The sequence below is a fragment of the Aptenodytes patagonicus genome, chromosome 3 (assembly GCF_965638725.1).
Source record: "Aptenodytes patagonicus chromosome 3, bAptPat1.pri.cur, whole genome shotgun sequence".
NCBI classification, from domain to species: domain Eukaryota; kingdom Metazoa; phylum Chordata; class Aves; order Sphenisciformes; family Spheniscidae; genus Aptenodytes; species Aptenodytes patagonicus.
In genome coordinates this window covers 66,058,062-66,085,174 of record NC_134951.1, presented here as the reverse complement: position 1 = coordinate 66,085,174, position 27,113 = coordinate 66,058,062, and the positions used below count along the sequence as shown (strand labels likewise).

Here is a 27,113-nt window from a genome sequence, read left to right as displayed (position 1 = left end):
GTAGAGCTCATTGGCTTGTCCTGGGTATGCTTCATTTACACAATAATGAGCCTAGCATCCCTGGCTTTTGTTATTGTGTTTATACCAGAGACGAAAGGATGCTCTTTGGAGCAAATATCCATGGAACTAGCTAAACAGTAAGTACCGAGCATATGACCGCATCCCCCAGGTGCCAGAGGGACAAAGCCTTTCAATGCCGCATGCTAAAAAAAGGAAACTGCATTGTTTTTTTCTGGAAAAATCAGATTCTCTCAAGGCTTGAACTTGTACATGTTGATCTCAGTGGCCAAGCAAACATTTTGTTGGTGCTGAAGGACCGGCCCTGGAGGGATGGTGGTTTCCTGCACCCCTGTGAGGAGTGCCTGCAGCCAGACCTGGCTCCCCAGCACTTTGCTGACTGGCGTTCCTGGAAAGGAGGGCAACTGTGTTCTCACATTTAGGGCTGTGTGTCTTGGCTTGCATGCATAAAAAGGGAAGGAGAGAGGCCCTATCTCAAATACTTCAAGGCTCCATGTGAGTTTTGCTAGCTCTTCTAGATGGGCATTTTTTTGTGCATTTACTGTGTCCTGTGGCTCTGTAGACTCTATGAGCTCATATCCAAAAAAGGTTCTGCCAGCATGAGTTTTGTGTCCCCATCTCACCACATGAAAAGGGTAGAAGAGCAGTGAGAGGGAGGGTGTTGGTGACGTGAATGCCATGTGCCTGCTCCTTTAATATGACCCATTCTGACTGGTTTTGTGTCTTTTGACTCTACCTGCCTTTTCTCATCCCTCAGAAGTAGAGTGGCCCTTGGAATTACAGACATTCAACAAAAGTAGCACATCAGTTTGGAGAACAGAATTAAATGGTCTGCTGATACACATGCTGTTTACTTACAATCTCCAAATGCAGGTGTCATTGACCGTAAATTAACTGGCAATTTTTACTATCAATTTGCTACTGCCCCCATTCTTTTAAGTTGTTTTTGGCCATAAAAAATTACAGAAAAAACTAAGCAGCCCTGGTTTTTAAAATGCAGCACTCTCCTGATCTGTTCAAAGAGCTGCTCTACAGCAGCTACTTGCTTTTTTGGACTCATCTCAGAAGTTATCAGCATAATGAATGAAAGGATAAAGAAATTATAGGGAAAAAATTTAGTGGACGAAATTTTTGCAGGGCTGATGGCTTGGGGTGAGAGTCAGGCCTCACCGCAGCTGGTGGCATGCTGCTACAGGCAAGGCAGCATCCCCCAGTTCATCCGCACACCCAGGCTTTATGGGGCAATGCAGACTCCTTCACTCTCTTTCTGCTGACAGCCTGCCAGCAGGTTGCTGCCTGGACTTGTGCAAAGCATTTGACAGTCCCGCATGACACACTTGTCGCTAAATTGGAGAGACATGGATTGATGGATCGACCACTCGGTGGGTAAGGAATTGGCTGGATGGTCGCACTCAAAGAGTTGCAGTCAATGGCTCAATGTCCAAGTGGAGACCAGTGATGAGTTGTGTTCCTCAGGAGTCGGTATGGGGACCGGCGCTGTTTAACATCCTTGTCGGTGACATGGACAGTGGGATCGAGCTCACCCTCAGCAAGTTTGCTGATGACACCAAGCTGTGTGGTGCGGTCAACACGGGAGGGAAGGGATGCCATCCAGAGGGACCTTGACAGGCTTGAGAGGTGGGCCCATGCAAACCTCATGAAGTTCAACAAGGCCAAGTGCAAGGTCCTGCACATGGGTCGGGACAATCCCAAGCACAAATACAGGCTGGGCGGAGAATGGATTGAGAGCAGCCCTGAGGAGAAGGATTTGGGAGTGTTGGTTGATGAGAAGCTCACCATGACCCGGCAATGTGTGCTTGCAGCCCAGGGAGCCAACTGTATCCTGGGCCGCATCAAAAGAAGCGTGGCCAGCAGGTCAAGGGAGGTGATTCTCCCCCTCTATTCCACTCTCGTGAGACCCCACCTGGAGTACTGCATTCAGCTCTGGGGCCCCCATCATAAGAAGGACATGGCCCTGTTGGAGCGAGTCCAGAGGAGGGCCACGAAGATCATCAGAGGGCTGGAGCACCTCTCCTATGAAGAAAGGCTGAGAGAGTTGGGGTTTTTGAGCCTGGAGAAGAGAAGGCTCTGAGGATACCTTATAGCAGCCTTCCAGTACCTGAAGGGGGCCTACAAGAAAGCTGGAGAGGGACTTTTTACAAGGGCTTGTAGTGATAGGACAAGGGTTAATGGCTTTAAACTGAAAGAGGGTAGATTGAGATTAGATAAAAGGAAGAAATTCTTCACTATGGTGGTGGTGAGGCACTGGAACGGGTTGCCCAGAGAAGCTGTGGATGCCCCATCCCTGGAAGTGTTCAAGGCCAGGCTGGATGGGGCTTTGAGCAACCTGGTTTAGTGGAAGGTGTCCCTGCCCATGGCAGGGGGGTTGGAACTAGATGATCTTTAAGGTCCCTTCCAACCCAAACCAGTCTATGATTCTATAATTAACGTGTGAACAGCCTAGTGCGATGGGTCATCCTGTATTTGGGTTTTTTAGATTACCAGAGAATATTTTTTCTAAAGGGTACGCTGCAACTCAGCCAGGCTTGAAGGAGTTCGTTTATGGGCTAGGAAAGAGCAATTATCCCAGTGCAGAAAGCCCGGAGCTAGTTGTGCTGCCGGAGCCCCCGGGCTCTCCCTCGCAGCGATCGCTGCTTCACGGACTGAGAAGTTGGCGTTTCTGGTCCAGCCTGCGCTGCCCCTCCCCGCGCGCCCTCTCCTCCCTCCTCTTTAAAGACAGACGTAAATCCACGCGGGAGCCGGAGCCGGAGCCGGAGCCGGAGCCGGAGCCGGAGCCGGAGCCGGAGCCGGCGCCGGCGGCGGGGAGCCGGCGGCGGCCGCCCCGGGAGGAGCGTGCGGCGGGGCCGCCCCCGCGCGGGCAGGCGAGGGAGCGCCGCGGGCCGCCGGAGCGTCCCCGGGGTTCTGGTGGTCCGCCGAGGTGCGGACAGCCTGCACGGCTGTCCTGCCGGACACCCGTGCCCTTCGTGGCAGGCGTGTGTAGCGGGGAGAGCGCTCTGCCAGCTGCATTCAATGGCAAACCTTTGTGGGTTTGGTGTTTTTTTTTTGCTTCTCCAGGAAATATGTGAAGACCCCCTTGTGCTGGGTGAGCCAGCGCAGAGAGAAACTGGTGCCGGTGGAACTCGCCAAGAGAGAGAAAGAGCAGCTCTACTAGACCCGGGTCAATCAAAGCAGCCTTCACCAAAAGACTGATTAAAAAAAAAAAAAAAGTTCAGCAATGCTCACTCTCTGATGGGACACATGGTATCTTTATTATACGCAAGATATTCTCTCTTTCATTTCTTAGTAGAGCTTCTTTCAGTGGCAGTTTACAGCCAACGTTAAAGATTGTTGTAGTTTGTAACTTACTGGAAATCTAGGCTCCGTCTGTTTCAAACCACCATCCCTCACCTCCCCCAAGACTACTCACCTCTTACATACAGGAGGTGAATAGAAATTCGAATACTGTGCGCAATTCTAGGTATCCATATTCAACAAGAGTTCAGCCTGGAAGAGGTGCAAAGAATGACTGGGGTGCCAAGGAGAAGGAGGAGTCTCACGGGAGGAGCCCACCAAAGACAGGTCTGTTTAGCCTAGCAAAAAAGGGGCTGAAAAGGGTTAACAACTCTCTGTTAGTACATTAGGGAAGACAACACTATGGAGCGAAAATGGACAATTATGGAGCGTAAAGGATGATGTTAGTGCAGAACAACTGGGTATGAACTATTTACGAATTAATTTAGGCTTCAGCTTAACAAGACTTGGAAAAGGATCTTGTTCATCAGAACTTAATTATTTATAACACAAAGCATGCTCAGGTTAGAAGAGGAACTTTACATAGTTTCCTAGAAGGGCCAGGATTCAGTGACCTAGGAAATACTCCTCAGAAAACATAGTCAAATTGTTTAATGGGGGACATCTGCATAATCAATTACTCTAGATTGAGGATGGCCTTACGGAACAGGAGATAGGATTTCTTTGGCTTCCCAGTCCCAGGAAAGTTGGAAGCTGGAGGTACCAGAGTTGATGCCAAAATAATTTTATTTCTCAACACAGGGCACACTAGACTTTGACTTTTGGATTCAGAAAGCGAGAATTGTGTGATACAGGGCAGCACGAAGGGAGTTCAGAAATGGTAATCACTGCAAATCATAAATTACGTCAAATTCTTGGTTATTGCTTAGCAAGTGTATCCTGAAGTACTGAACAAGTCTCTACAAAGGGCTATCTACATGGCTCCCATAAAAGAACATAGGTCTTTTTTTCTTAGAAGGTTAATAGATTTTGTTAGAATGACCAGTAGATAAATACCTATTAGCAGATAATAAATGGTTCTTTGTTTAAAGAAAAAAGCATGCTTTAAAAGCATGCTGGCTGTCTCAGCAGCCACACAGCGGCATTTCTTCCAGCATTTAATTGAGGAAGCAAGACTGACACTGCCAGCTGGAGTGCAGATACTACTTCGAACTAAGCACATGATCCCACTTTATTTGCTGTCTCATAGCATTAAAACCACCTGACTGTGTCCTGCACTGAAGGAACAGTAACTTACTGAGCTAGGTAAAGTTTTATGTCTGAGCAGAGCAGATCAGTTCTGATCAGATTCTCACATGGTCACACTTCTAAATACTGACACCGTAAATTTATAGGAGCATGTCTGTTCAGACAGTGAGCGTGTGTTCAAAACCTGAAAATAAACTATTGAAGCCAAGGACATGATTTGCTAGAAGTCACTGGAAATTTAGCTGCCTCTGGATGGGAACCTACTGGCCAAATCTGTACCACAACTTTCCTGCATTGTAAGCAGGAAATTTGAACGGTATTTGAACCGATACCAAAACCCTGTTGGACTTTTGGTACAAAGGTCGGGTAAATAGTTATCACAATGCAGGATTTTTAACTCTGCAGATCCCGTGTCATCTAAAATGAGCGAAACTCTGAATTGCTAGGCCACTGGCTAGCTGGTCAGCTTATGGCTGCCTTATTTTTTTCTGTCCTGATCCTAGAGCCAGCAGTCCTCACAATAACCTCATGGGTGCCATGAGACCGGGCTGCTTTCAGGGATGCTTATGATACTATGCATAAGGCTCAGCAAGATGCAATTTTTGGCATACACAACGTACCAAAGATTAAGTAAAATCTTCTCATAAGGGTCCATGTGAGCCCTTTTGACATAGTCTATAAGCAACGAGAGACCAAGCACACTCAGGACACATGGACAGACAGTGGGGCTGTGCACCTGAGACGTAGGTGACTCAGACCAAAGGCCCCATCAGAAGCAGTAAACTCAAAAGCCTTTCGCTCTCATTCTCTACGCGGAATCGGCAGGTTCTCATCCCAAGCTAAAATTCCGCCCTGGATCTCAGGTGCTTCCACCTTTTCTCCAGACGTGGAAAACTTTGGTTTCTATTACTTTGAATTTTCCAATAAAAACTGAAGACCTGCTTAGAATTTTGTTTGAGGTCTACAGTTCCAATATCGACCACAAGAGGCTAGGAGAAGAGGTCCCTTTGCCCCTGCATGGGAGAAGGCCCACAGCAAAGAGTCTCCTTGTGCTTCCCTGACCTCAGCAGTAACAGTTTACTCCGCGCTGCAGCAGCAGGAATTGGCAAAGGTAAGAATACTCCTGTAACTTCTGCAAATAGTCAGAAAAAGGATGCAAAATGCATTAGAGCTCAGCCACGTAAAAGTTTCACAGCAGTGTGAAACGGGGAGAGCTGGAGAGCTGGATTTGGAGCAGCGGGGGAGAAGCCATGGATGAGGAGGGCATGCGAAACACAAGGGGAGGTGAAGTCAGAGATTGACTCTGGCGGTGGGGGGAAAGCGGCAGCTGAAGTTTTTAAGCGTAGATGTTTCATGCATAGAAGGTTGAATTTTTTACCTTAAATTTCCACACTTCACTTGGAGGTGTGAGGAATTCAACAACCAGAACATGGCCAAAACCTACAAGATTTGGTGGGGGTTTGGGTTTTTTTGGGGGGGAATCAGGATCCTGATTTTTGCACTTTTGGGATCAGCTCACATTGTGATACACAGCCTGAATTTCGTTTTTTTTAACCATAGTATGCTCAAGCAAAGAATAGTTTTGAAAAATATCAATGCCTTCTTGCTAGAGAAAACAACACATTCTATTACTGAAATGGAAAGAATAATAAAATATGGGATACATGGTTGGTGCCATGTGTTGCCTAATGAGTATGTGTCAAGCCTGGAAGCCTGGCAAGCATTTGTTGAAGAAAAGCAAAAGATCTAGAAGAACTTCTCAAGTGCCAGCAAAGGGCTGCAGGCTGGACCTGCTAATATGGTAAAGCTTTTTTCTTAGATCAACAGTGGTATTTTCTTTTTATAAAACCTACAAATTCCACTATCAGTTCTGAACACTTGTAAAATGATCTTGTCAAAAAAACAGTCTGAACCCTCCATTTTTTGGGTTTCTGCATGTTAGTACCTTCCTCAGTCTTTTAGCATTGATGTCTACTGAAATCTCTCCACCTGCTTCATGTTTAGGCTGGAGGACGGTTATCAGCGTCATGCGTTCTACTAAATCAGCTTCAGAACAAGAAATATTAAGGTGACTCCGGGTAGTCTTCCAAATATGCTGTTAGTTTATCAACATCATTCTTACACTAACAAGTGCCTGAGATTAAATCAAGTACTAGAATGTATTTTTAGTAAGACTATATTGCAGGAAATTAATCCATTTCCTGATCTGTGACTTTCCCAGGTAGTGGGTTACCCGCATTTCCAATAGCATCCCCATTCGCTCTGGTTGGTACCGTTTTCTGACAGTTGCCTCTAGATAGCAGACCTTTGCACATGCAATCCAAGCCCATACCGGCTCACAATTTCTATTACATCACATTTAGTGAAAGGGGCTTCTGCAAAATCTGTCTCAGAATTGCAGCTTCCCAAACAAACCTCTGCTGTAATAAATTTTGTGAGTGTTCTTACAGAAGTAAATTTAACTCAGAAAATACCACAGAACTTGTCTCCCCACCTTACAGGTTTCGGGTTCATTGCGAGCTCTTCTAAACTTTCCCCATGCACACCTATTTAGTGCAGCAACAAGTAAGTAAAAATACCGTCTTTCTGAAGAAGGCATAGTTCCAACACTGGTTTAACTGCAGAGGCCCTACCCTAATAGCTTCAGATACCTCCACAAGGTGATGCTGCTGTAGTCAAAGGCTTTTTAAATCACGATAGCTAGTCTTAATTGTAGTCCTACAGACCTAGCCCTATATAGCCCTATACATGTAACCCTAATTGTACCGGTCTTTCATAACAAAGCCTGCACATCTGATGACACAGAACTGGCAGTCACGACCTCATCGACTATGAAAATACAAGGGAAAAAAGGGACACGTCTTACAAATCACACCCCTGGATCTCCGAAGCACTCCACAAAAAAATTTGTCCCGGATCTAAAATTACTCAGTATCTTCATTAACAGACTGGATTATGCTTATTAAATTTGCAGGCAGTACTAAACTGGGAGAGACTGGGTTGGAATTCAGAGCTTCGCAAATCCGTGAGAAGGGTCTGAAAAAAGCAGGGTACAATTCTGAAAGCGTAAGTGCAAATTTCTCTGGTAACGCTAATTGCAAGTCGGAGAATGATAAAATGGAGCTAGAAACTGCAGGAAAAGATCTAGTGGCTATGACAACTCACAAGCTAGCAATGAGTCAGTTACCATCCTACTGCAAAAAGGAGCCCTTAGTAGGCTGTATAAATAGAACCGACCCTTCTCTCTAAGGAATGTGAGATAAACTTTTTATGGGGCTGTTAGTGCCGCAGCTGAGCACCGTGCGGAGTTTTGCATGGGATCCACCTGGAGGATCCAGGGACAGATGAACGGTGCTCTAGAAAACATGACCATTGAGGAAGAGCTGACTGATTGACAGGTAAGTGTAATCCAAAGCACCGCTCCTCACACTGGAGGCGAGAGCTAGCGCAGAGGCATGCTGTCTGGCCTAGGGTCCACATTGTGACGCGGCAAAGGAACCAAAGACTAACTCATGAAGATGGGGAAGGGGTGTGCGTGCATACGCGTGCATGTAGAAATAAGGAGCAGCAAGGCTTACTCCAGGCTGAGGCGGGGACCTACCGATTTAGAGCAGTGATGGGAAATAGAGGGATATCCCCGAGTATAAGCGTACACTGCCAAATGCCCTTCATCATCAGAGGTCTTAAAGCGTGTTTGTCACAACCAGTTTGAAGCTCCCTTGGAGCCAGAAGGATAGGCGAGCACACATTTCAAGGAATCTTGTATTTGCTATTATTCTCTTTCTCAATACTACCCTGCCAGTTTAGTAGTGTGCTTTTCGGCTCCCTTATGGATCGTTAGGAGGGCCTCAGACTGCTAGCATGGATCTAAGCAGCACTTCAAAAGAAACAGTTCCCATTTTAATACATCGCAGCTTATAATTACCTTTCTTTTTTGTTCTAACAGGCAGATTTCATACTACGTGACAGTGCTAACAAAAAAGCAAAACATTCTTCTTTCTCCATAAATTTAGGAGACACACATGCTTGATAAAAACTCCAGAATTTCACTGGCAGCACTCAAGTGCTTTGTAATTTGATCCAAAAGGAAAAGAGGCAAGCCTAATCTAAGACAGCTATTGTAGTTATAACGGCAAAATCCTCATTCATCAGTTTAGGAGTACACTTTGTTCCTGGAAAAGCCATTACTATTTTGTTCATTGTTCAAGTACCTTCTGCTTTTTCTTTTTTAAATTGTAATAATAATACACTAGTGTTCCCCAATGGTGGTTTGTCCATTGCTCCCTATGACTTTTCACAAAATCCTCATTAGTGTCAGGAGTGCTGAGGTCCACGTTATCTTCTACACAAACTGGAAAGCTTGCACACAGCAAGCACCCCTTTCCCTGCTCTTTATCATGAATTCCGTGACCGTTGAACAAAACTTAGTAACGTCATGGTTGTAAGTCCTCTCTCTCCTACCCAGACTGAGCTTAAAAGGGCTTTTATGAGTGTATCATGTAGGCTTGTGGCAAATTGTTGCTTCTTTCTTTCTGTTCTGAAGGGTTTGGTTGAGCATTTCCCGTACTATTTCTTCCTTTCCATAATTTCTGCGTGAAGTCACTATGGACAGCCCCAACTTCTATACCATCCCCTCAGACAGATTAAATACATTATGCTAGGCATTTGCTTCTTCAGGATGTTCTTCCACCCTTCTTTCACAACTGTGACTTCCCGTGCAGTAATAACTCATGGTTTACTATTTTTAGCACCCACTAAGACTGTATATTACCTGCAGCACACAATAGCAGAGTTACATTTCTCTTCAGCAAGATAGGGAAAAAAGACATACATACATTTATACATATTTATTGTATCTTTTTAAAAGTAGCATTTGCAGTTACTTTTAAGCATTCACCTCTCTTCTGCTTCAAATGTGCACTTATTGAGAGAAACATCTACTGGCTTCCAAGTCCAAGATTAATACCAATAATAATACATGCCAGAATCAAGCTTCATTGCTTGTTGGCTGCTCCTGTCATGAAAATATTATACAGTAAGAATAGCGTAGAAAAGGTCTGTGTTAATCATTCGGCAATAAGCTGGGGCTGGATTAGCATGACCATGCCATCTTCCCGAGCTGAAGCACACCACCACTTTCCTGAAAACCGAAGCTCACATAGGAACTTTTTTCCTTTTGCATCCAGCAGGTGGACAAGGCAGTTGGTTTTTCTACAGCAGCTTCTTTAGTCGATAAGATTTCCTCCTCATCTATAGGAAAACACTTGCTGTAGACCTTTATATTTAGAAATGTCTTCTCTTCATGTAACAGCAAGAAAATACTTGAAGTCTGGCATGTAGTTAAGAGAACTGGGAACAAACCAAATTTCATCCTTGGATAAACATACGTAACTACTATAGATTTCAATCTAACCCACGCACAAAGTTTTACACGTACTACAAATAGAAACAGAAGGTATCAGCAAAAGACTATTCTTACATTGTTTCAAATTAATTTGCAACTATACAATTTTAACTGTAATAGAAAAAGGGAAAGGAATATAACAGAACAGGTATGAAGAGAAATATTTTCCAAACTTTTATTTGTGCACATTCATAAGGTGAAAAAGATAACTTTTACAGCTTCTTTGGTGCCCAATATTCAGCATACAAAAATGTAAAAGACTATTCACAAATAAAACACAAGCTCAAACAAAAAAAAAAATGTTTTAAAGGTAGTGCACATCGTGACAGCTTTGCTTATGAATACACAGAAATTACTGCAAAAATAAATAGAATGTCTTTTTAAAAGCAGCAATTTCATATCTTGTAAACTTCCGTTTTTACAATACAGCACTGTTAAGAGTAAAATCCAAAAGAACTGGAGTTTATACTGTGGCCATGAGCAAGTAAAAGAGTCTGTATTCCTCTGCTATGGTTGGTCCAGTTTTCCTTTTTGCTTTTAGTCCAATGTGCAGCAGTCTTTAAAGGTGCTTGGTTAGGGAACCTAACCATCAAGTGGTGAATTATAAAATTTATTTCCTGCTTTCAAACACGAATGGGTAAATCTGTTCCACAGCACTGGCAACAGCCTTTACGTTTGGCCCTGAGACATATTAAAATAAAAAAAAGAAAGAAAAAAAAGCAGTAGGAAGAGAAAAATCAGGGAATCGGAAATTAAAACAACAATAGTATCTTTAAAATAACCTTAATATTTTTAGCTACTAGAACTTTATACTGTAGACAAAAATAATTTCTTCCCCATGTCTCCCAACTTAAGGAGTGTTCCTCTGATCACTTTTACTTACAAGACAAGACTCTCACATGAAATCTGCAAGATGTTCTACACTGGTCAAGGGCTAGACTATAAATAATACTATCATTTAATTTCATAACCACTTGGGTGCTCTTCGATTTACTGCCTTAAACAGTCAGCCCAGAGAAGAAGACAGAGGCTGAGTGGCAGAGGTAAAAGAAATACTTTTACTTACGCTAATCTTCTAGGAATTTGCATTACTCAAATCTCTTCTTTTAAAAACCTACCAACAAAAACTACTGCTAAATAATGCTGGATTTAACCCAAGTATGTTTCAAGCAAGATTATTTTATGTTTGAAAATTACAGACTATTACTTTCCAGTCTGGATTTTGCAAATAGCTCCACCATTGATCTCAGGACAAAACCTGCAAGCTAGGGAACGGTTATTGTCTCGGGATCAAGCATCTGAAGGTTACCTAACGCGATCTATGTGCATTTGGGGAAAGAAAAGGAAGAATGAACTACGATGCTTCCTAATGGTACTAGACCATTTTATGCAATGAACAATTAAGATTGCAAATAAGTGAGCAGTAACATGCCAGAAGAAATTAATCCTGGATAGAAGTTTGGTGATGCAGATAAACGAAAACAGCAATTTCTCATGTGCTTTGATGCCTGTGAACTCAGGGTTTTTTTACCTCACTTTAGACTTCAAAAGTTTCTTCCAAATATAGAGAACTGTTCAAAATGGTTCCCAAAAATCATAAATAACTTAAGTCATAAATTACTTACTTAATTCTGGGAATATTGTTTTAATTTACATGCTCAAACAAAAGGAAAATGGAATGGAATAGGATCCTTCCTGTATTTTCAAACTTGTCAAGTTGAGTTAAGCACTCACCTAAAACAAGCCTGGTGAAAGATACCTGCCTTCCAGGCAGACACTGCACCTTCCTTCAATTTGTCTGCTATTACAGAAATGCAATTTCTAGAGAAAGCCTTCAGAAAGCAAGAGTATGAGTAGGCAAATAATTTTTGTAAAAAAATGCTACTCCCTGTAGGGTTGAAGAGATGTAAAAACTGGATCATCATTGCAGGGAGTATAAGAGACGAAAAAACAAAACAAAACAAAACCCCCCAAAACAACCCCCTCATCGCTCTTGTTGGAAGAAGAAAAATTAATACTTCTCCCTATTACGTATCAGTTCTTTTTATTTTCTTTTCTCAATGTAACTAAATCTTTTTATACTTGTCCCATTAAAAAAACCCCACCAACTTCCTGGGGTTTTTTATAACATTTCTAATTATGTACCTCAAATAAAATTCTTTGAGTTAGTGGCATGACAAGTACTAGTACTACAGAAACATGAATGGTCAAAAGGAACCTCATCTGAAGAGAGGGAGTACAGTAAGGTTGAAAAGTAATTTAACACATTTTTAGAACAATAAGCGTAAGACTGCGGACATTTTTTCCCCTAGAAGAAAGGCCTAGGCAAAACAGAAGCCTTCAAAACTAACAGAGGTTTGATATTTCAAACTCAATGTAACAAGTAAACCAGAAGGAAGTAAAACTTTGATGTTTACCATATTTGCCTTCATATTTGAAAGGCCAATTCTGGAAATATGAAAGTGATTTTGTCGCATATATGGAGTAAAAATAACCTTACAGAAAGGCTAAATCTCATTAGGAGGCTGACAAGACATGCTGAGAGCCTTTTATTACTGCAGTGATACTCAAGCTTCTTATTTATTTCAAATTTAGTTTCTAGTTTTGGCTAGACCAGTTGCTCTGTTCAGAACATACACTGCAATCTTGAAATATTTTTTAGCCCTATATTTTCAGATTACCAGATCTGATGGAGTTTGTCTTCTTTAAGAAACACTTCTCCCGATATCTTCTGAGAAGTGTTCCCCATAAAGCCCAGGTATTCGTTAAGGAATTACGATATGAAAATAAAAATCCCTACCCAACTTCTGATAGCAGGAGCTGAGCTCTAAAAACCGCAAGACAGAATTCCCGCTGAAGTGATGTAAAGTGATGTGTTTTGGTTCTGTACCATTTTAACAGGCATTCTCTACAAAAACTAACTTCTTGTATCTGGAAGCCTGTGGTGGACACCTCACAAGCAAACATAACGAAGAATGGAAAATGAAAATTAGAAAGAGAGAGGAAAAAACATGGCATGGCATCTTCAAGACCCAGGACAATCACATCTCTGATCACATGGGAGAAATCACTGATGGCTGTGATTCAGGTGGTGCTTCTCTCTCAGCTGAGCTTTAACAGAAGAGAGCACAAGTCTGAAGAACTGCAAATATTGGTCAACTTCAGTTATGACAAAATGCTATGGTATCCTATACGTTTCCATAAATCTCCAGTTTGGAAACATGCACCTAGGAAAGGGATGTTAATGCTACATGCAGTGTAGTTTACAGCACTATGAAGATGAAAAAAAAGGAAGAAAATTCAAGTATTTAAACAAACAACAAACACCTGCATTCTCAAGTCCTATCTCACTTTTGTTTTTATAAAAAACCAGACTATGTACATTCAATCAAAGTAATTGTTGAGCCTACCAATAACAACACTTTCTCTACAACTCTTCTGGCGCTTTCACTCAAAACAAACTAGGTGCTAGCACTGGGAAACAAAATCCCTTCCACATATCTTTTGACTGTTTTAAACGTTTTCCTTTCCTAAACCTACTGGTCCTAAAGTTAAATATTCCCAACAAGTTAAATATTTATTTTTGACATCAAAATACCTGTAACTGTGATACTGCCTGTGGAAAAAATCTGTAAGGTAGCTCTGAGAGTTTTTATTCTGTAACACACGGCAGGATGAAGTTCTGGTTCATAACTAGAAAACAAAATAAAAGGTAAAAAAAGACAGATCTAGAACTGAAAAAGAAAAGCTTAAGAAATATACCAAGGCTATAATTCTTTAAAATCCTACCGTACCTCGCATGAGGTCTGTTATTCTTCGTAAATTCTGGCAATCTGATCTCAAAGGGCATGTTGCACACTGCTAAAACATTCACAACTTTAAAATCTGTGAAAATTACCTTTTCAAAAGAGAGGAAAAAAAGACATTAGAAATTCATTTTACAGTGAGGCAGATGTATGGGTTGCAAAAAAAGTTAGAAGAATACTAATTAGAATATTTTGATGAGATTTCAAAAGTAAAACCTCGCGATTGATGCATTTCTAATAGGAATCTAAGGAATACTTGACGGACTTAAATTGCTTACTTTATCCTTCTGTGGTACAGTAACTGTTGAACTAGATACTTCACAGTTGTATTACATGGTTATAGTACAGTTTAAGAATGAGACACAGAAACCACTCATATTGCTGGATGAAACACCTCCAAACTGAAAATAAACTCAATTAAATAGCTCATGGAACATCAAAATAAGCAGAGAAAAAGCTTAAATTTGTTGTTACAACAATCTTACGCAATTTGAAAACATCTTTAATGCCTTGTTGCTATACATCATTTTTATTAAAGCTAAGAATAAGAAAAAAGGTGAAAATTGTTTTGTTTCAAGTCTCCAGTGGCCAGTACGGCAAGCTGTTTTTCTACTCCGTTACCTTCTGAAACCCAGCTCAAACTACTGGCTTTCAGTTATTCTTTACCACAGCCATTTCAGATGACAATAAAATAGCCAACAGACAATTCCTAAACAAACAAATGCACTGCTGAGAAGTCAGTGTTGGCAATATCACTGAAGAAAACTTAAAGTGACCATTCCTCAGTCAAAACTTTTTAGAAGTATACTACCAGTAGAAGCAACTTATCCTTATAAAAGGTCAACTATCCATTTAATCTTCAAAATATATTTCACTTAAACTGCTCACTTTATTATAAAACTTGATGCGTCCACCCTGGAAGTGCTGTTTACCTCACTGATTTAATGTTCCATTCCAACTTTAAGAGGCTGGGTCTAACGTATGCATTCGTAACAGTAAGAGCGTCTAACTTCTGCCTGGGTCTGATGCAGTTACCAGGATAGCCTGTCACCGCTGCCTTTTATGTACTACAATCAAAGGGAGCCTGTCCCTGCCAAAGGACAGACACTGTGTCTATTTAATTGCCTGTCCGTAAACTGAAACTGTGGGTAAACAGCACAACTGACTACCAGGAAGTTTTAGAGTACCAAAGCGTGTCATTTTAAAAGTCATTCACATTGCTGTTTTTCAACCTTTACTATGAAATGGCAAGTGGTGTTTTTGACTGGTAACGTTAACCCAAACCCAGAAAAAAGAGGGGTTTCATGTCCTAAGTATTTTATTTGGCTTAATTCCCGCTGTGCAACCTGACAGCGCAGAAGCACTTTTTTCCCCCCACTCAGAGGCTCAAACTTGCCCTTAACAAGATGGACACGTATCTGATATTCCATCAGAAATGAGGGAAAATTATGTTCAAATGACAGTTAGGTTTATACTCTTCAGCACTTCTTCCAAATAAACCTTTCAAGATATTGTAAATTCTATCCAAGAAACATCTGTGAGTGGTTCATTTATTAAACAAATTTTGTTGTTCATTAGCTAGTGAAGCAGCACTATTCTGAGCTGCCAAACAAAACTCAAATCCACAAAATAAAACAGTTTCTCTTTAGCCAGGATCTCGAAAAAGTATGCTGATACAAAAGGGGCATCTGAGTGAAAACATGCTTACTGCTAAATTGTTATGCTCCCTCATTTTTGTTTCTTTCTAAAAAATGGACTACCAGCGTTGCTTGAGTCACACAAGTCCTTTTTCATTAGAATTACCTGAAAACCTAGTTTCTGTAGACTACGAGCTAATCGTCTGGCACCAAATTTAGCTTCTTCTTCACTGTAAAGAGGGAAGAAAAGAATCTAGCATTAACAGAAACAGAGTATATATTTGTGTGCACATATACCACAATGGCTACTCAGACTACAAAATGAACCATTAAATCATGTAATGCATGAACCATGATCACATGGACAGCCTTCGTTTTATCCGACTGTACGTATTACATTTTAACTATCTAGATATTCAAATGGAGTTCTTTATGCCCTGTTTGAAGAATATCTTGGCACTCGGCTCCAGCTGAAGTTGGAGATGTATTTTGATCATACATGATACTACATACTCTTAAGAGACAAATATGATCACGGGTAGTCTGGAGTTAACATCCTGAACAATCATCTTCCATTTTGAGACAGAGAGCATATACAGAAAGTATGCAAATTTACTATTAAACTACTGTTGCACCTTATCCTTACTCCACAATGCAGACATACCTTAAAGGAATTCAGCTGTTAAGAGTTTAGCAAGTCTCAGATGTATCTGAACCGAGAGTTTGCTTTTGCTTCTTTCCAGTCCCTCAACACTGTATAACTTGATTAAATTCAGGTGGGTTTTCATGAAATAGTAAGAGATATCCCTCAAAAAGGTCATCCCTTCCCAAGTTTCAAGTTCTGGCTAAAAACATAGAACTCTTAAAGAGTTCTCAAATGAAATCTCTAGGATTTTCTTCATAAAGTAGTTTTCCCTGCTGCTCTCCCAGAAGGCTGAACTGGTGTTGCTTAAGATTTCAACTCAGTCTGAGGCAGACACTGCACATAGAAAACTTCCTCCCAAATACGTAGCTTGGCAAGGATCAATGTGTGATGCAGTGTGAGTGAATCTTAACAGTGGCAAGTACTGCCTCTTGCCATCTTCTTAATTTACAACATTATATTTTAAAATACACAAGAATTTACAGCTAGAGAAAGAATCTTCATGAACTCACCTTGTGGCTCCTGTGCAAATAACTTTTCCTGAGGACCAAATTGTGGCCGTAATCCTAGGTTTCCTAAGCTTCATTAACACTTTCTAAAAAGAAAAATAAAAGTGGAAGAATTGGGAATTAGTATTAGTTCAATTTCATACGGGGGGGGGGGGGGGGGGGGGGGGGGGCGGGAATCAACTGTTAGACAAATCAACTGTTACACTAATAATACTTCCTTTATTTTTGATAGCCTTGAACTGTTTCTTCATCTCTTTCAGTAATTAAAAAAAAAAATCAGCTCCTGAGAAGAGCAAAATAAGCATGGAATATCTCAGCCAGTGATTCAGTGTTCACAAAAAAGGTTAAATGAAGGTATTTTCCTCTGAATAAAAAGTTGAAAGCCACAAGCATTGTGCTAATTTTTTTCTTATTACAGTGACTCCCACATTGCTGACTCCTGACATATCAGGATATATTTTCTTGACAAAACCATCAATGTTATTCCCTGAAGTGTAAGAGGTCTCTTCACATACCTTATACCCAATATTTACCTCACTAGTTGCAGTCTTCCGAGACAATATTTACCCCCTCCCCTTACTGTACATTTAGTGTATGACAGACTAAATGCCTATCCTAAATGCCTATCAAGACAGAAATACGGAAATAAAACTATGTTTTTCTCTATCCACCATACACAGATATCAGACACGAGAATGTTTAGCTTAAGGAACATTTGTAAAAACAGATAATTGAGGTATGTTGAAACTCTTACCCCAACATCACGCTTGTATATCACATTTGCTCCCTCTAATGCGATCTTTCTCAAGTTTAAATGACATCTTGTTCTAAAAACACACACTACATTTGTGATTAAAATGTCCAATGCAACATCACTGTCCGCATCCATTGGGGTGATTTACAACTCAGTTTTCCCACCAGCTCACCATGAAGATCACATCCTGAGAAAGGAAAATGATAAAATTAAACATACCAGTAGAAAATTGCCTATTAATGCCATTGTATACATCCATCCCTTAAATGAGACGAGAAGCAGAAGTGACTACACTCTGACTCATTTAAGTTAACTGTGTGTGGGGAGGGGGTGTGTGTGTCTGCATCCGGTATGCTAGAAAATAGGAGGTTACTTGTTTGAAGCCATGTTGCCAGACTTTACAGAAATAAAGTGTGTATACATACATATATATATATATATAGATAGATAGATATAAAATACTTAAACCTGTCGGTTAAGTATGTTACAACTCTTACCAGCTATGTTAGGACACAGTAAAGATTACTGAAACTTTTTCCATAGCTCCAGTGGATAATCTTTCCTCAGCTGATTTGAGAATGTCGTTAGACACCTCAGGAAAATGTACTTCTCTGACTGCTGAAGTTGATAATTCTGAACAGTTTGACATTTGTGCTGGAATGGATAAGCCTGCTGAATAGCTTTGAACTAACACGGGTTGCACAAACTGTAGCCTGTACACAGCCTGCTACCACAGCTTTCCCATCTTCATCCAGCACTCTTGGCCTGTCTCTCCCAATATAATAGCATAATGCGAACTATACAAAATGTCCTGGTGGCAGCAACAGCCTGGGCTGAGCTGCAGTGGCCTCTTACTCCGTTCTGCACTGCCCACAGGAACCACACAGAATGGACGTATTGTACGTGCAGAGTAAAATCAAGTGTTTCCGAGGAAAAGCATAAGTAACTGTGAAGGCACAGGACAGCCGCCCAGTGCATGCAAACCTAAGGCAGCCAGGAAGCGTCCAGTCTGCCTGTGCACGTTGAAGGTGACGCTCCTAACACACACCTCAACCGGGGGAGGAGGATCATAAGACAGGGAGTTGGGCTACCGCTCAGTCCAGCCCGAGACTGCCCGACATCTCTTCTCTAAGCATACCAAAGCCAAGACAGTGGACATCTCAAATAAATCTCAGGTGAAGTATTTGGAGAAAGGAGAGGGAAAGAGAGCAAGAACATTGCTATATATTGAAAAGGACTTATATCAAAATACTGTAGTTCATTAAGGAATTCTTCTTTGTAGAAGAATGTAAAAATCTTAAGTTTTACCCCAGGAGAAGTACCTTAAGTAGAGCATAGCCTAAGAGATAGATTAATAGATCAAGATAATATTGCCTCTAAAATTTTAGTAGGGTTTCATCCAAAATGAACACAACAGAAAGCAAAGAGCAAAATCAAAGAAAAATAGTCAGATATATGAAATGCTCTGTGTGGTCACTGCCATGGAAGAAGCAGGAGACTATGCATCAAGAACAACAATATACATAACCGACTGTAATGCATTTCTATCACTTTAAATGTTTTGGCCTTACGTTCTGTATCAGAAATCTTCAAGATACAAAATTAATGTTATTATCAGTATTTTCATCTGCCTACGACTTCCTAAACGTCATGTCATAGTCTCTAATCAAGAACTCATTCAAGGTGCATCTTTTGACTACAACTCACTCACAATACAGAAGTAATAAACTACAAGGCAGACGTGCATAATGTACCGGGTCAACTGCTGTGATGGTTGCTGCTTCTACTGTGCAGCTTGTTCCCGGCTGAAAGAATTATTCTGTAATTGTTGGCTTGTCCGATATAAGAAAAGGCAAGACGGGTGATAACACAGAAGAGATGAAGAAACAGCAAGAGAAAACCAGAAAAACCAAAGGCTATGTGTGGGGGTGGGGGGGAAGCAGGCAAAGAAGAAGAGAACAAACAGTAACTAATTAGTATTCCCGGATCCTTTTTTTTTTTTTTTTAAACCAAAAATTATATGAATCCTCAAAGTTAGAAATGACTTATCCCATCTGGTTTTGATGGACTACTACAGATTGGGTTAGCAATTTATGGCACCGGATCCAAAGATAGCACATGTGCAGATTTTGAATGGCATGCAGGCAGGGCCAGCACAGAGCAAGGAGCTGGAACCCATGGCATCTTCAGAGCGACATTTGTTTTCCACCCTGGCTCCAACTCCTGGCTCTCGCCGAGTTCACTTACTGGAACCCAGGAACGATTGCCGTGTAAGAAAACAAGATACCTCCAAACAGTGTCTCCCAATTATCAGCAAGTTTCTACTGGCATCCTCAATCTCTACATTCTGAAAGAATAACACCGTCATGCATAACACCCTTGAAAGTTTGCTAACCTCTCAGCAAACCATAATACTGTACGGTAACGTCCCCATAAAACTTTAATGGCTTGTCTTAAACAGATCCGGGGAGAAAAGACACGTGCTCATTCAGGACAAAGGAAAAAGTGTTTGAAAGAGAGGAAAATTACAATTTAAAAGGAAAAGCTCTATCATTAAAGGGGGATCTACAGGAAAAAATAACATTAATGTGCTGTGGAGCTGTCAGTAAGGATGTTTTCAGCAATTATGGTGTACCTTGGTTAGAAATACAATCTACTTGCATAAATTTTAATGGGAGAAGAATTACACAACATTACAGTAATGTGCCCCCATTTTCTTTAGCCATGTTCTGAAAGTTCAAGACAACAGATATTTGGGGAGGAGCTTTCTAATTTGAAATTTAATTTGAGCTGCAGCTAATATCCTAGACTATGTTTTGTGACATTCAGTTAAAAAGCAACATTATTTGTTATAGAAGCAGTATCTGAATACAGCATAACAGTAGTGAAAAGTGCCTTTATTCTACTTTAATGTTACTTGATCTAACAGGAGCACTTCATTGTTAAACTTTTCATTCAAACACTGAACATTTCAAATATTAATTACCAAGTTTTTCTCATTTGTATTGAGAAAACTCTTTGTTTGCTGCTGCTAAATACTACCTGTGTTCTTTGAGAACCGGAATCTAAGTGTCAACAATTTTTGAATACACCCATTCCCATTTAGTATACAAATGCAATGTTAACCTCTTCCAAGGCATGGTTTAGAAATATTGGGTAAACCAAAATGTTTCTAGACTCAGATACTTCTGTCCAAGCGGTGAGCAAGCATAACCTATTACAATCTCTGCCTTAAGCGTTCATTTTAATGTTTCACACTGTATTGACAACAAAGAAAAAAATCCAAAGAAAAGACATCCTGCTACCTTTCTTTGGGAAGTCTCAAAGAAATCTGAATTCATAGGAACCACGTGAACGGAAGCAAGCTAAATGTTTTTTTAAAAAAATAATACATGCTCTATATAAAAAAAAATCTGAAGAACATGTTTATAAAAAAGGATATGTTCTCTTTAAAATGTCTTAAACAGATCTGGGGAGAAAAGACACATGCTTATTCAGGACTTTTAAAAAAAAAAGAAAGAAATAAGATGTTGTTCTTATTTATACATATCTCCAGTAGCATGACTAGCTGGAACACAGGAGTCCTGAACAACATCCTGACACTCCTCTTTCCCAGTTTTCTCTTGTCTTCTGTGCTATTGATACACACTACTGCATCCCCGCTGCGTAGCCCTGACCCATCATGTTATTTTCCAAAACCTGAATTTCTGCATTTCTGTCTCCTACTGCAAAATGGGGAAAATAATGCTCCCATGCTTGTAGAAAGACATTTTGAGATCAAGCAACACCCTTACATATAAGCCTGTTACTATTCCGTATTTATGCAGTTACACTTGCAGACAGAGGGACTGAGGAGAAACCAAACATCTGGTTCTTTCCAGTTCTGGATTTCCAAATGCCTAAGCTGATTTTATTGAGCTCAGCTTAGGTTTTTTTGATTAATTTTGCCCAAAGGTTCTCTCATCTGAACCTTAGAATTTTGGCTGCTTAAATCTCTTTTCTAAAATTATGTTTTGCCAGTTAATGCTAATTTAATAATAGGCTAAAATTGAAAATAAAGTCATTTACTTGTCTATATGTGCAGCACTTCTTTTAAATTGTGTACTTCATTCGGCTTTCTCCAGCACAAGAAACTAGCCAACTTTGATTTCAAATTTCTTGTGCCAACATAACACAATTTACTCCGACAGAGAAAAAGAAAGCTTAAATAAATCTCTGTAGAAGTTTGTATTATTTTATTTTATCAAGGAAATTTTAAAAGTTTGTTCTTTCTTTTCAATATAGATTTCAGGGATACCTCTGGAATATTACGCTAAGAAGAAAAAAAGAGGAAGGAAAAAGAGAAAGTAGATAGGTAAAGCATGATAATGAACATAAAAATAAAAACAACAACAAAAGCTAACTCAAGGGTATTTGACACTGTAAAGTAATGTATTCTACACTGAAACTAGAGAAACTTCCCAGAATAAGAAATACTTTGGAGGAAGGAATGAGCACTCAAGTTCTTAAACAAAGCATTACCCATACACCCCCAGTTAGGACCACAGCCATACTATTTTAGATACTATATAAACACACATGAAGACAAACACCCTGCATTGAAATCTTACAATCTAAAAAAAGCCAGCGCTCTCCGTCTTCAAAAAGTTCCAAACCAACCACACCATCGTCATCAAAGAGAGAGGAAAGGCATTTGGGATGGGGTATATAAACAAAGTATTATTTTAAGCTTTTGGCTACCTTTGATCCGAGAAACTTGGAGCTATAAAGGTAGATGGGGGGTATCTAACAATGGTTACATTAATGTCAGAACAGTTTAATAAACACCTTTTTCACCAGCAGCCTAAGTATAAGCAACTTCTACTGGTTATTTTTAACCTTGCCCCAAAGCAGTTCACCAACTGACCAACCCCACAAACGGTTCCAACAGCCCAGCTGAAGGGATAGCTGTCACTACTACTGCGCCAGTAGGCATTCGTCAAACTCATGCTTGAAAAGCATTTTGGAAGTTAAGAGGAACCTCCATATGAGGTTTCCTTATGAGAACAGAGAACGCACAAAATAAAGCCCATCATGAACGAGGAGTCAATTACATCCTTCCAATGAAGGTGCATTTTTTAAGATTTGTGTTCAGCCCCTCAGGAAACAGGTCCATATGAAACGCTGGAGGCAACAGACCTCTGAAATCTGCTTGAATTCTTAGATACGATACAGTCACGGTGGCAGATGAATCACTCTCCAGAACTGAGAGCAACATAGCTACTGTAGAAAATCCTCTGGTCCAAACAGCTTTCTTAGTTACAGCCACTGTAACTACTGTTACCCACTGTAACACAGTGGGGCACGCTGTTATGTTTTGTTGTCTCTAGTGGCAAGTTAAATTGTCCCTCAAGCAAAAGGCCATCTTGAAGCTAATACTCTCACCTTTCAAGATCTGCACAGTCATGACTATTTCCTACAGAATGAAACAAATGTATTTTGGAGGACAAAACTTCCAAATATGCCTAAAACCTGTGTCAAAGTAGGGATTTGTCCAATTAGACCAATGCAGAGAATGATGATAGCAGCTATACCATAAGCAAGTAGGACACAAATGCCCAACCCTGCTGTCAAATCTCTTGGATAAGCCTACTGCATCCCCATGGACCTGGGGTCTTCCAACGCAAATCCAGCTGCAGGACTAGAGCCAAACAATTTATAGAACAAGACTAGGAAGCGTCTTTTTAAATAATTCGTAACAGGCCATTTTCCTCAAATCTTTCTCATCAAAAAGGTCCGTTCATGTTCAAAGCAAGGTTCACTTGCATCCAATTTTGTGCCACCTTTCCCTTATAACATCCAGTAACAGTCAAATGCCAAGCACTAAGAACAATCCTTTAGGTCTTTATGGTATGTGGAAAATTGTCTTAAGTATGACAAAAGTCCGAACCAACAGGTTAGGTGGCCATTCCGATTTGATAAAACACTGTAAGAAAAATAAAACTCTGTTTTGCTGTTACAAAACATTTTAACACAACAGGAAAGCCTCTCATCCCCCTCCCAGTCAAACATTTACCATTTGCATGTCTCGACTGAGGAAACAGAAGCACTCTTCCTATTCACACAGCTGGGAATCTCACGCAAAGCCCTCCACGTACCAGCGTCACAACACGCGGGTTAACAAACGATTATTTTTTTTCTCCTTCAACCCCAGCCGAAAACTTCTCCGGCAAGCCCAGCAGAAACAAAGCGCAGGCAGACGGCGGCCTAGCCACGCCGGTCTCCGCCGCTCGGCAGCGCTGGGTTATGCCTGCGCTTCGTTACCTGGAGCGGCGCCGGCCGCCGCTGCGGGGGCTGGGGCTGTTACAAAGCCCCCGGGGCCGGGCACGCTATTTCGGGGACTCGGGCGCGGGGCAGCCGGTGCCCCCTGGGGAAGCCTCGCCGGTTGCCGGGGAACGGGCCGCCTCCCCTGGAGGATGCTCTGCTCCCTTCCCCGCCCTGACACGGCGGCCCCAGCCACGCACCGCCCCCCCCCCCCCCCCCCGCAAGCCCGCCCGCCCCAGGGGGGAACGGCACCGCGGCGGGAGGAGCCGGCAGGGCCGCGGCGAGGAGCGGGGTGAGGCCCCACGCCGCCTCCCTCACCTCAGCCGGGAAAGGACGGGGGGAGCGGGGGGGGGGGGGGGGGAGGGAGCGGGCACGCGGGGGCCTAACGGCCGCCCCGGCGCGCGCGGGCGGCGGGGCCGCGTCGCTCCGGGCAGGGGCTGCAGGTCCCGCCGGGCCGGGCCCGCCGAGCCGCGGCCCCCCGAGGCAGCGGCGATGAGGAGGAGGAGGAGCGCGGCCCGTCGGCGGGCGGCAGCCGTTACCGTGCGGGCGGGCGGCTGGGCGGGCGGCGGTCGGGGCGGGGCGGAGCGGGGTGCCGGTTGCTAGGCGCCCCGCCGCTGGCGCCCGGCGGCGTTCCGGGTCCTGGGCCGACTCCCCGCGACAATAAACATCCCCCAGCGCCGCGGGCATAGACGCGGCGCCGGCTAGAGCGGCCGCCGGAAGTCACAGCGGCGGGAGGGGAGGAAGGGGGCCGCGCTAGCAGCGCACTTCCGCTTTCGTCTGCCGCCCCCTGAGGCGCGGCGGGCTGAGGGCGGCGGCACCGCCCGGGGCGGGGAAGGCGGGCGGGCGGCTCCGGGCCGCCCCGCCGTGGCCTGATCGGGCAGTTACCGCGCCAGCCCCCGCTCACCCGCGCTGGGGCCCGCTGGTGCCCGCCGCCTGTTGTAGCGCCGGCTCAGCGCCCCCGGCCGGGCGCAGCGAGGCTTTCACCCTCAGCTGCGCCACGGCGCCCGTCGTCAGACTCCCCCTGAGCAGCCGCGTTGCTTCAGAGCTCCCTAGGGAGCTGCCGAGGCCGCGCAGCAGGCGGGGAGTTTCTCTGGTGAATCTTTTCCGGCCGTGCAGCGGGAGGGCTGGCTGTGGGCCGCCCTGGAAGCCCCTGCCTGCACGCCGGGTGCCGGTGGGCCCGTGGTAAGCAGCTTTTGGCCAACTGATGCAGGCTCGATCCCAACCACATCGTTTGAGGTAGCGCCTTTGCCAGCAAACGGGCAGGAGATCAGATCCAGTTTGCAGGTCAGATGGTGTGAACGCTCATGGCACGTATCTGGTGTTTCTGTGAGGCTACTCGACCTCGGACCTCTTTAGCTTGCTACATGCGTCTTCATCGCTGGCTTGGCTGCTCCACGTGCACTCTCGGACCGAACCAAGTGGTCAGCGCTGATCTTGATGCAATCCAGCAACCGTTAGTTAGGGCTCACAGCAACAAGATGCTGCCGCTATTGCTGCTGCAAACACGCATGTTGTGCTGCAGCAGGGTTCTGGTCACTGCCTCTTGTCTTACAAATGCTTTAAAGATTTTTTTTAAATTTAAAGCAACGTTGTTTGGTACTGAAGGGATAGTCCACGGCAGTAAACTGTGGTACCTTGGTGTGTGAGCAGGCTACTGACCCTAAGTGAAACAAAGACAGGAGCAGGTGACTGGGAAGCCTCAAATATTCCCAAGTCCCCTGAGGACTGTGTGGCCCTCAGCATTTTTTTGTGGTTTTCATGTTAAAATGACTAAAGTAAGACTGCTGCTTTGCACTCTTCCAATATGCAGCTTGTTTAATCTTTGCAAAGTGAGCGCATGGTGCACGCTTTGAGGAGAGACGGAAGGGGACAGGAGGACACTGGGGGGGTGGCTGGGATGGCACTGCTTCTCTCTGTCCAGGACGGTCCTCCAAATTTGGCACTGTCCCACCTATGCTGTCTGTCGGGAGCCGAGCCTGTGATGAACTGCCTTTCAGCTATACTTCTATTTTCTCTCGGAAGAGCTGTTTGTTGTGCTTCACTTGGGAAGCCAGGAACAAATGAGTGTGGCGGCAGTGCGGCCAATTAAGGACCCAGCACCCAGACTGAAAAATGAAATGAAGTTGTCAGGTCGACTTCAGGTTTATAAAGACACATCGGTCTTTATATGACAAGTGTATATATGTATATTTATGTGTGTGTAGTATTCACTGGATTGACAATTTTTTTAAATTGAAGTTCTGTAATTATGTACTTTCCGCATCTGAAGTGATAGCAGAATAGCTTTAATTAGGATAGAGGGAGCAGTATGAAATTTAAATTTTGAAGTCTTCAGAGTTGGGATGTTTTCCTCTGCTAGATTCAATTTAATCCTTGAAATGCATTACTAGGTTCACTTGTCAGGAATAATTACTTCAGATTCTCACTTCAAATCAGCTGCGAGTACATTAGTGACAGTATTGCTCGTTAATGCCGGTTTTGTTTCCCTGTTAGCAGGCTGGCCTTACAGCAGCGTGCGGCAGCGCTGCCACCCTGCGGCTTGTTACCGAAACGGATCCACCGCATCTGGGTGAAGATGTGCATGTACCTGCAACTTTATTCCACACTGAAATAGTTACAAAACTGGTTATCCTGTCCTTATGTTCTCCCCCTTCTGGTCTCCATCCCTCCGTGCAACTCTAACTTGGCTCCGTGGCTTCTTCCACTAGTATGACTGAGATGCTAAGGATTACCCACCTGCAGGAACTGTGTCCTCATCTGCCTCTTGCTATTGCTTGTTCTAACTTATGAGATGCTGTACTGACATCAAACAGGGAAGGCACAGAGGCCATTTCTGACACTGTCGCTTCCTTACTATGTGATTTCGTTTTCCTATGCCTTTGTTTCTCAATCACTCGTTTGGGAAGTGAAGAGGAGATGGAGGCGTGGGGAGGCTGTTTCCTGTGCTTGCACATTCTGCAGTGTGGAATCGTGGGCTGCTTGGGACCATCAGTACTAGCGCAGTAAAAATAAGGAGAACCAAACTTCAGGACACTGCACGTATTTTTGTTCTGTAATTACAGCAGTGAGAGTGAACGAAGATGCACTTTCATTATGTTGTTATTCAGCTGTCACTGCAGGTTTCCGTAAAAAAATTACTCATCAAACTGAAGCAAATGCTTGGTTATTTGGATTTTTCTATTTTTACAGGATTAATTTTCAATCAGGTAAGATCCAGTGCAAGGTAGACTGTGGGAAAGTGTAGGGCAGAGAGAAGAAAGCCGGATGGACCCTTGAGGCAGCCCACAGTGAAGGCTAGATGAAGAGTTTTGTACAGCTGCGTCTTAACTACCATGGGCTCTGTGAAGAAGACTATGTTGAAGTATTTGTGTTTGCAGCGGAGGTACTTAGGAGCAACCCGTTATCTCGCACGTTCATTCCATAGAAATGGCATTGTGTGGAATGGTCGTCAGCTACACGCATATGATACTGCAGGTTAATTATGAGACATCTCCCAGGCTGGCAGCCAGCAGGGAACGAGCTTAAACCTGCGGCAGGAG

At 42.9% G+C, this 27,113-nt stretch overlaps 2 protein-coding genes across 5 annotated transcripts in view; one reads left to right on the top strand and one right to left on the bottom strand.

Annotated features, from left to right (window-relative positions):
* SLC2A12 (solute carrier family 2 member 12) overlaps nucleotides 1-13,603 on the top strand; it is a 43,084-nt gene extending 29,481 nt beyond the window's left edge. For 2 of the 3 annotated variants that reach the window (XM_076333651.1, XM_076333649.1), the window contains 3 exons: nucleotides 5-137; nucleotides 3,094-5,629; nucleotides 12,824-13,603. In XM_076333651.1, the coding sequence (XP_076189766.1) occupies nucleotides 5-137; nucleotides 3,094-3,190 (230 nt within the window). In that variant the 3' untranslated portion in view covers nucleotides 3,191-5,629; nucleotides 12,824-13,603. Of the gene's footprint in view, nucleotides 1-4; nucleotides 138-3,093; nucleotides 6,193-12,823 lie in introns of those variants that run through there. The other variant, XM_076333650.1, reaches the window with a different exon arrangement.
* Nucleotides 9,351-24,233, bottom strand: TBPL1 (TATA-box binding protein like 1). 2 transcript variants are annotated; one of them, XM_076333652.1, is made up of 7 exons: nucleotides 24,114-24,233; nucleotides 17,272-17,458; nucleotides 16,521-16,603; nucleotides 15,532-15,595; nucleotides 13,717-13,820; nucleotides 13,521-13,615; nucleotides 9,351-10,603 (listed from the first exon to the last, which is right to left on the bottom strand). In XM_076333652.1, the coding sequence occupies exons 2-7, from the start codon at nucleotides 17,404-17,406 to the stop codon at nucleotides 10,533-10,535; spliced, it is 552 nt and encodes a 183-aa protein (XP_076189767.1). In that variant the 5' UTR covers nucleotides 17,407-17,458; nucleotides 24,114-24,233; the 3' UTR covers nucleotides 9,351-10,532. The 2 variants fall into 2 exon arrangements, with proteins under 2 accessions (XP_076189767.1, XP_076189768.1); XM_076333653.1 differs by lacking the exon at nucleotides 24,114-24,233 and adding an exon at nucleotides 23,327-23,651.
* Nucleotides 24,234-27,113: the final 2,880 nt, after the last annotated feature.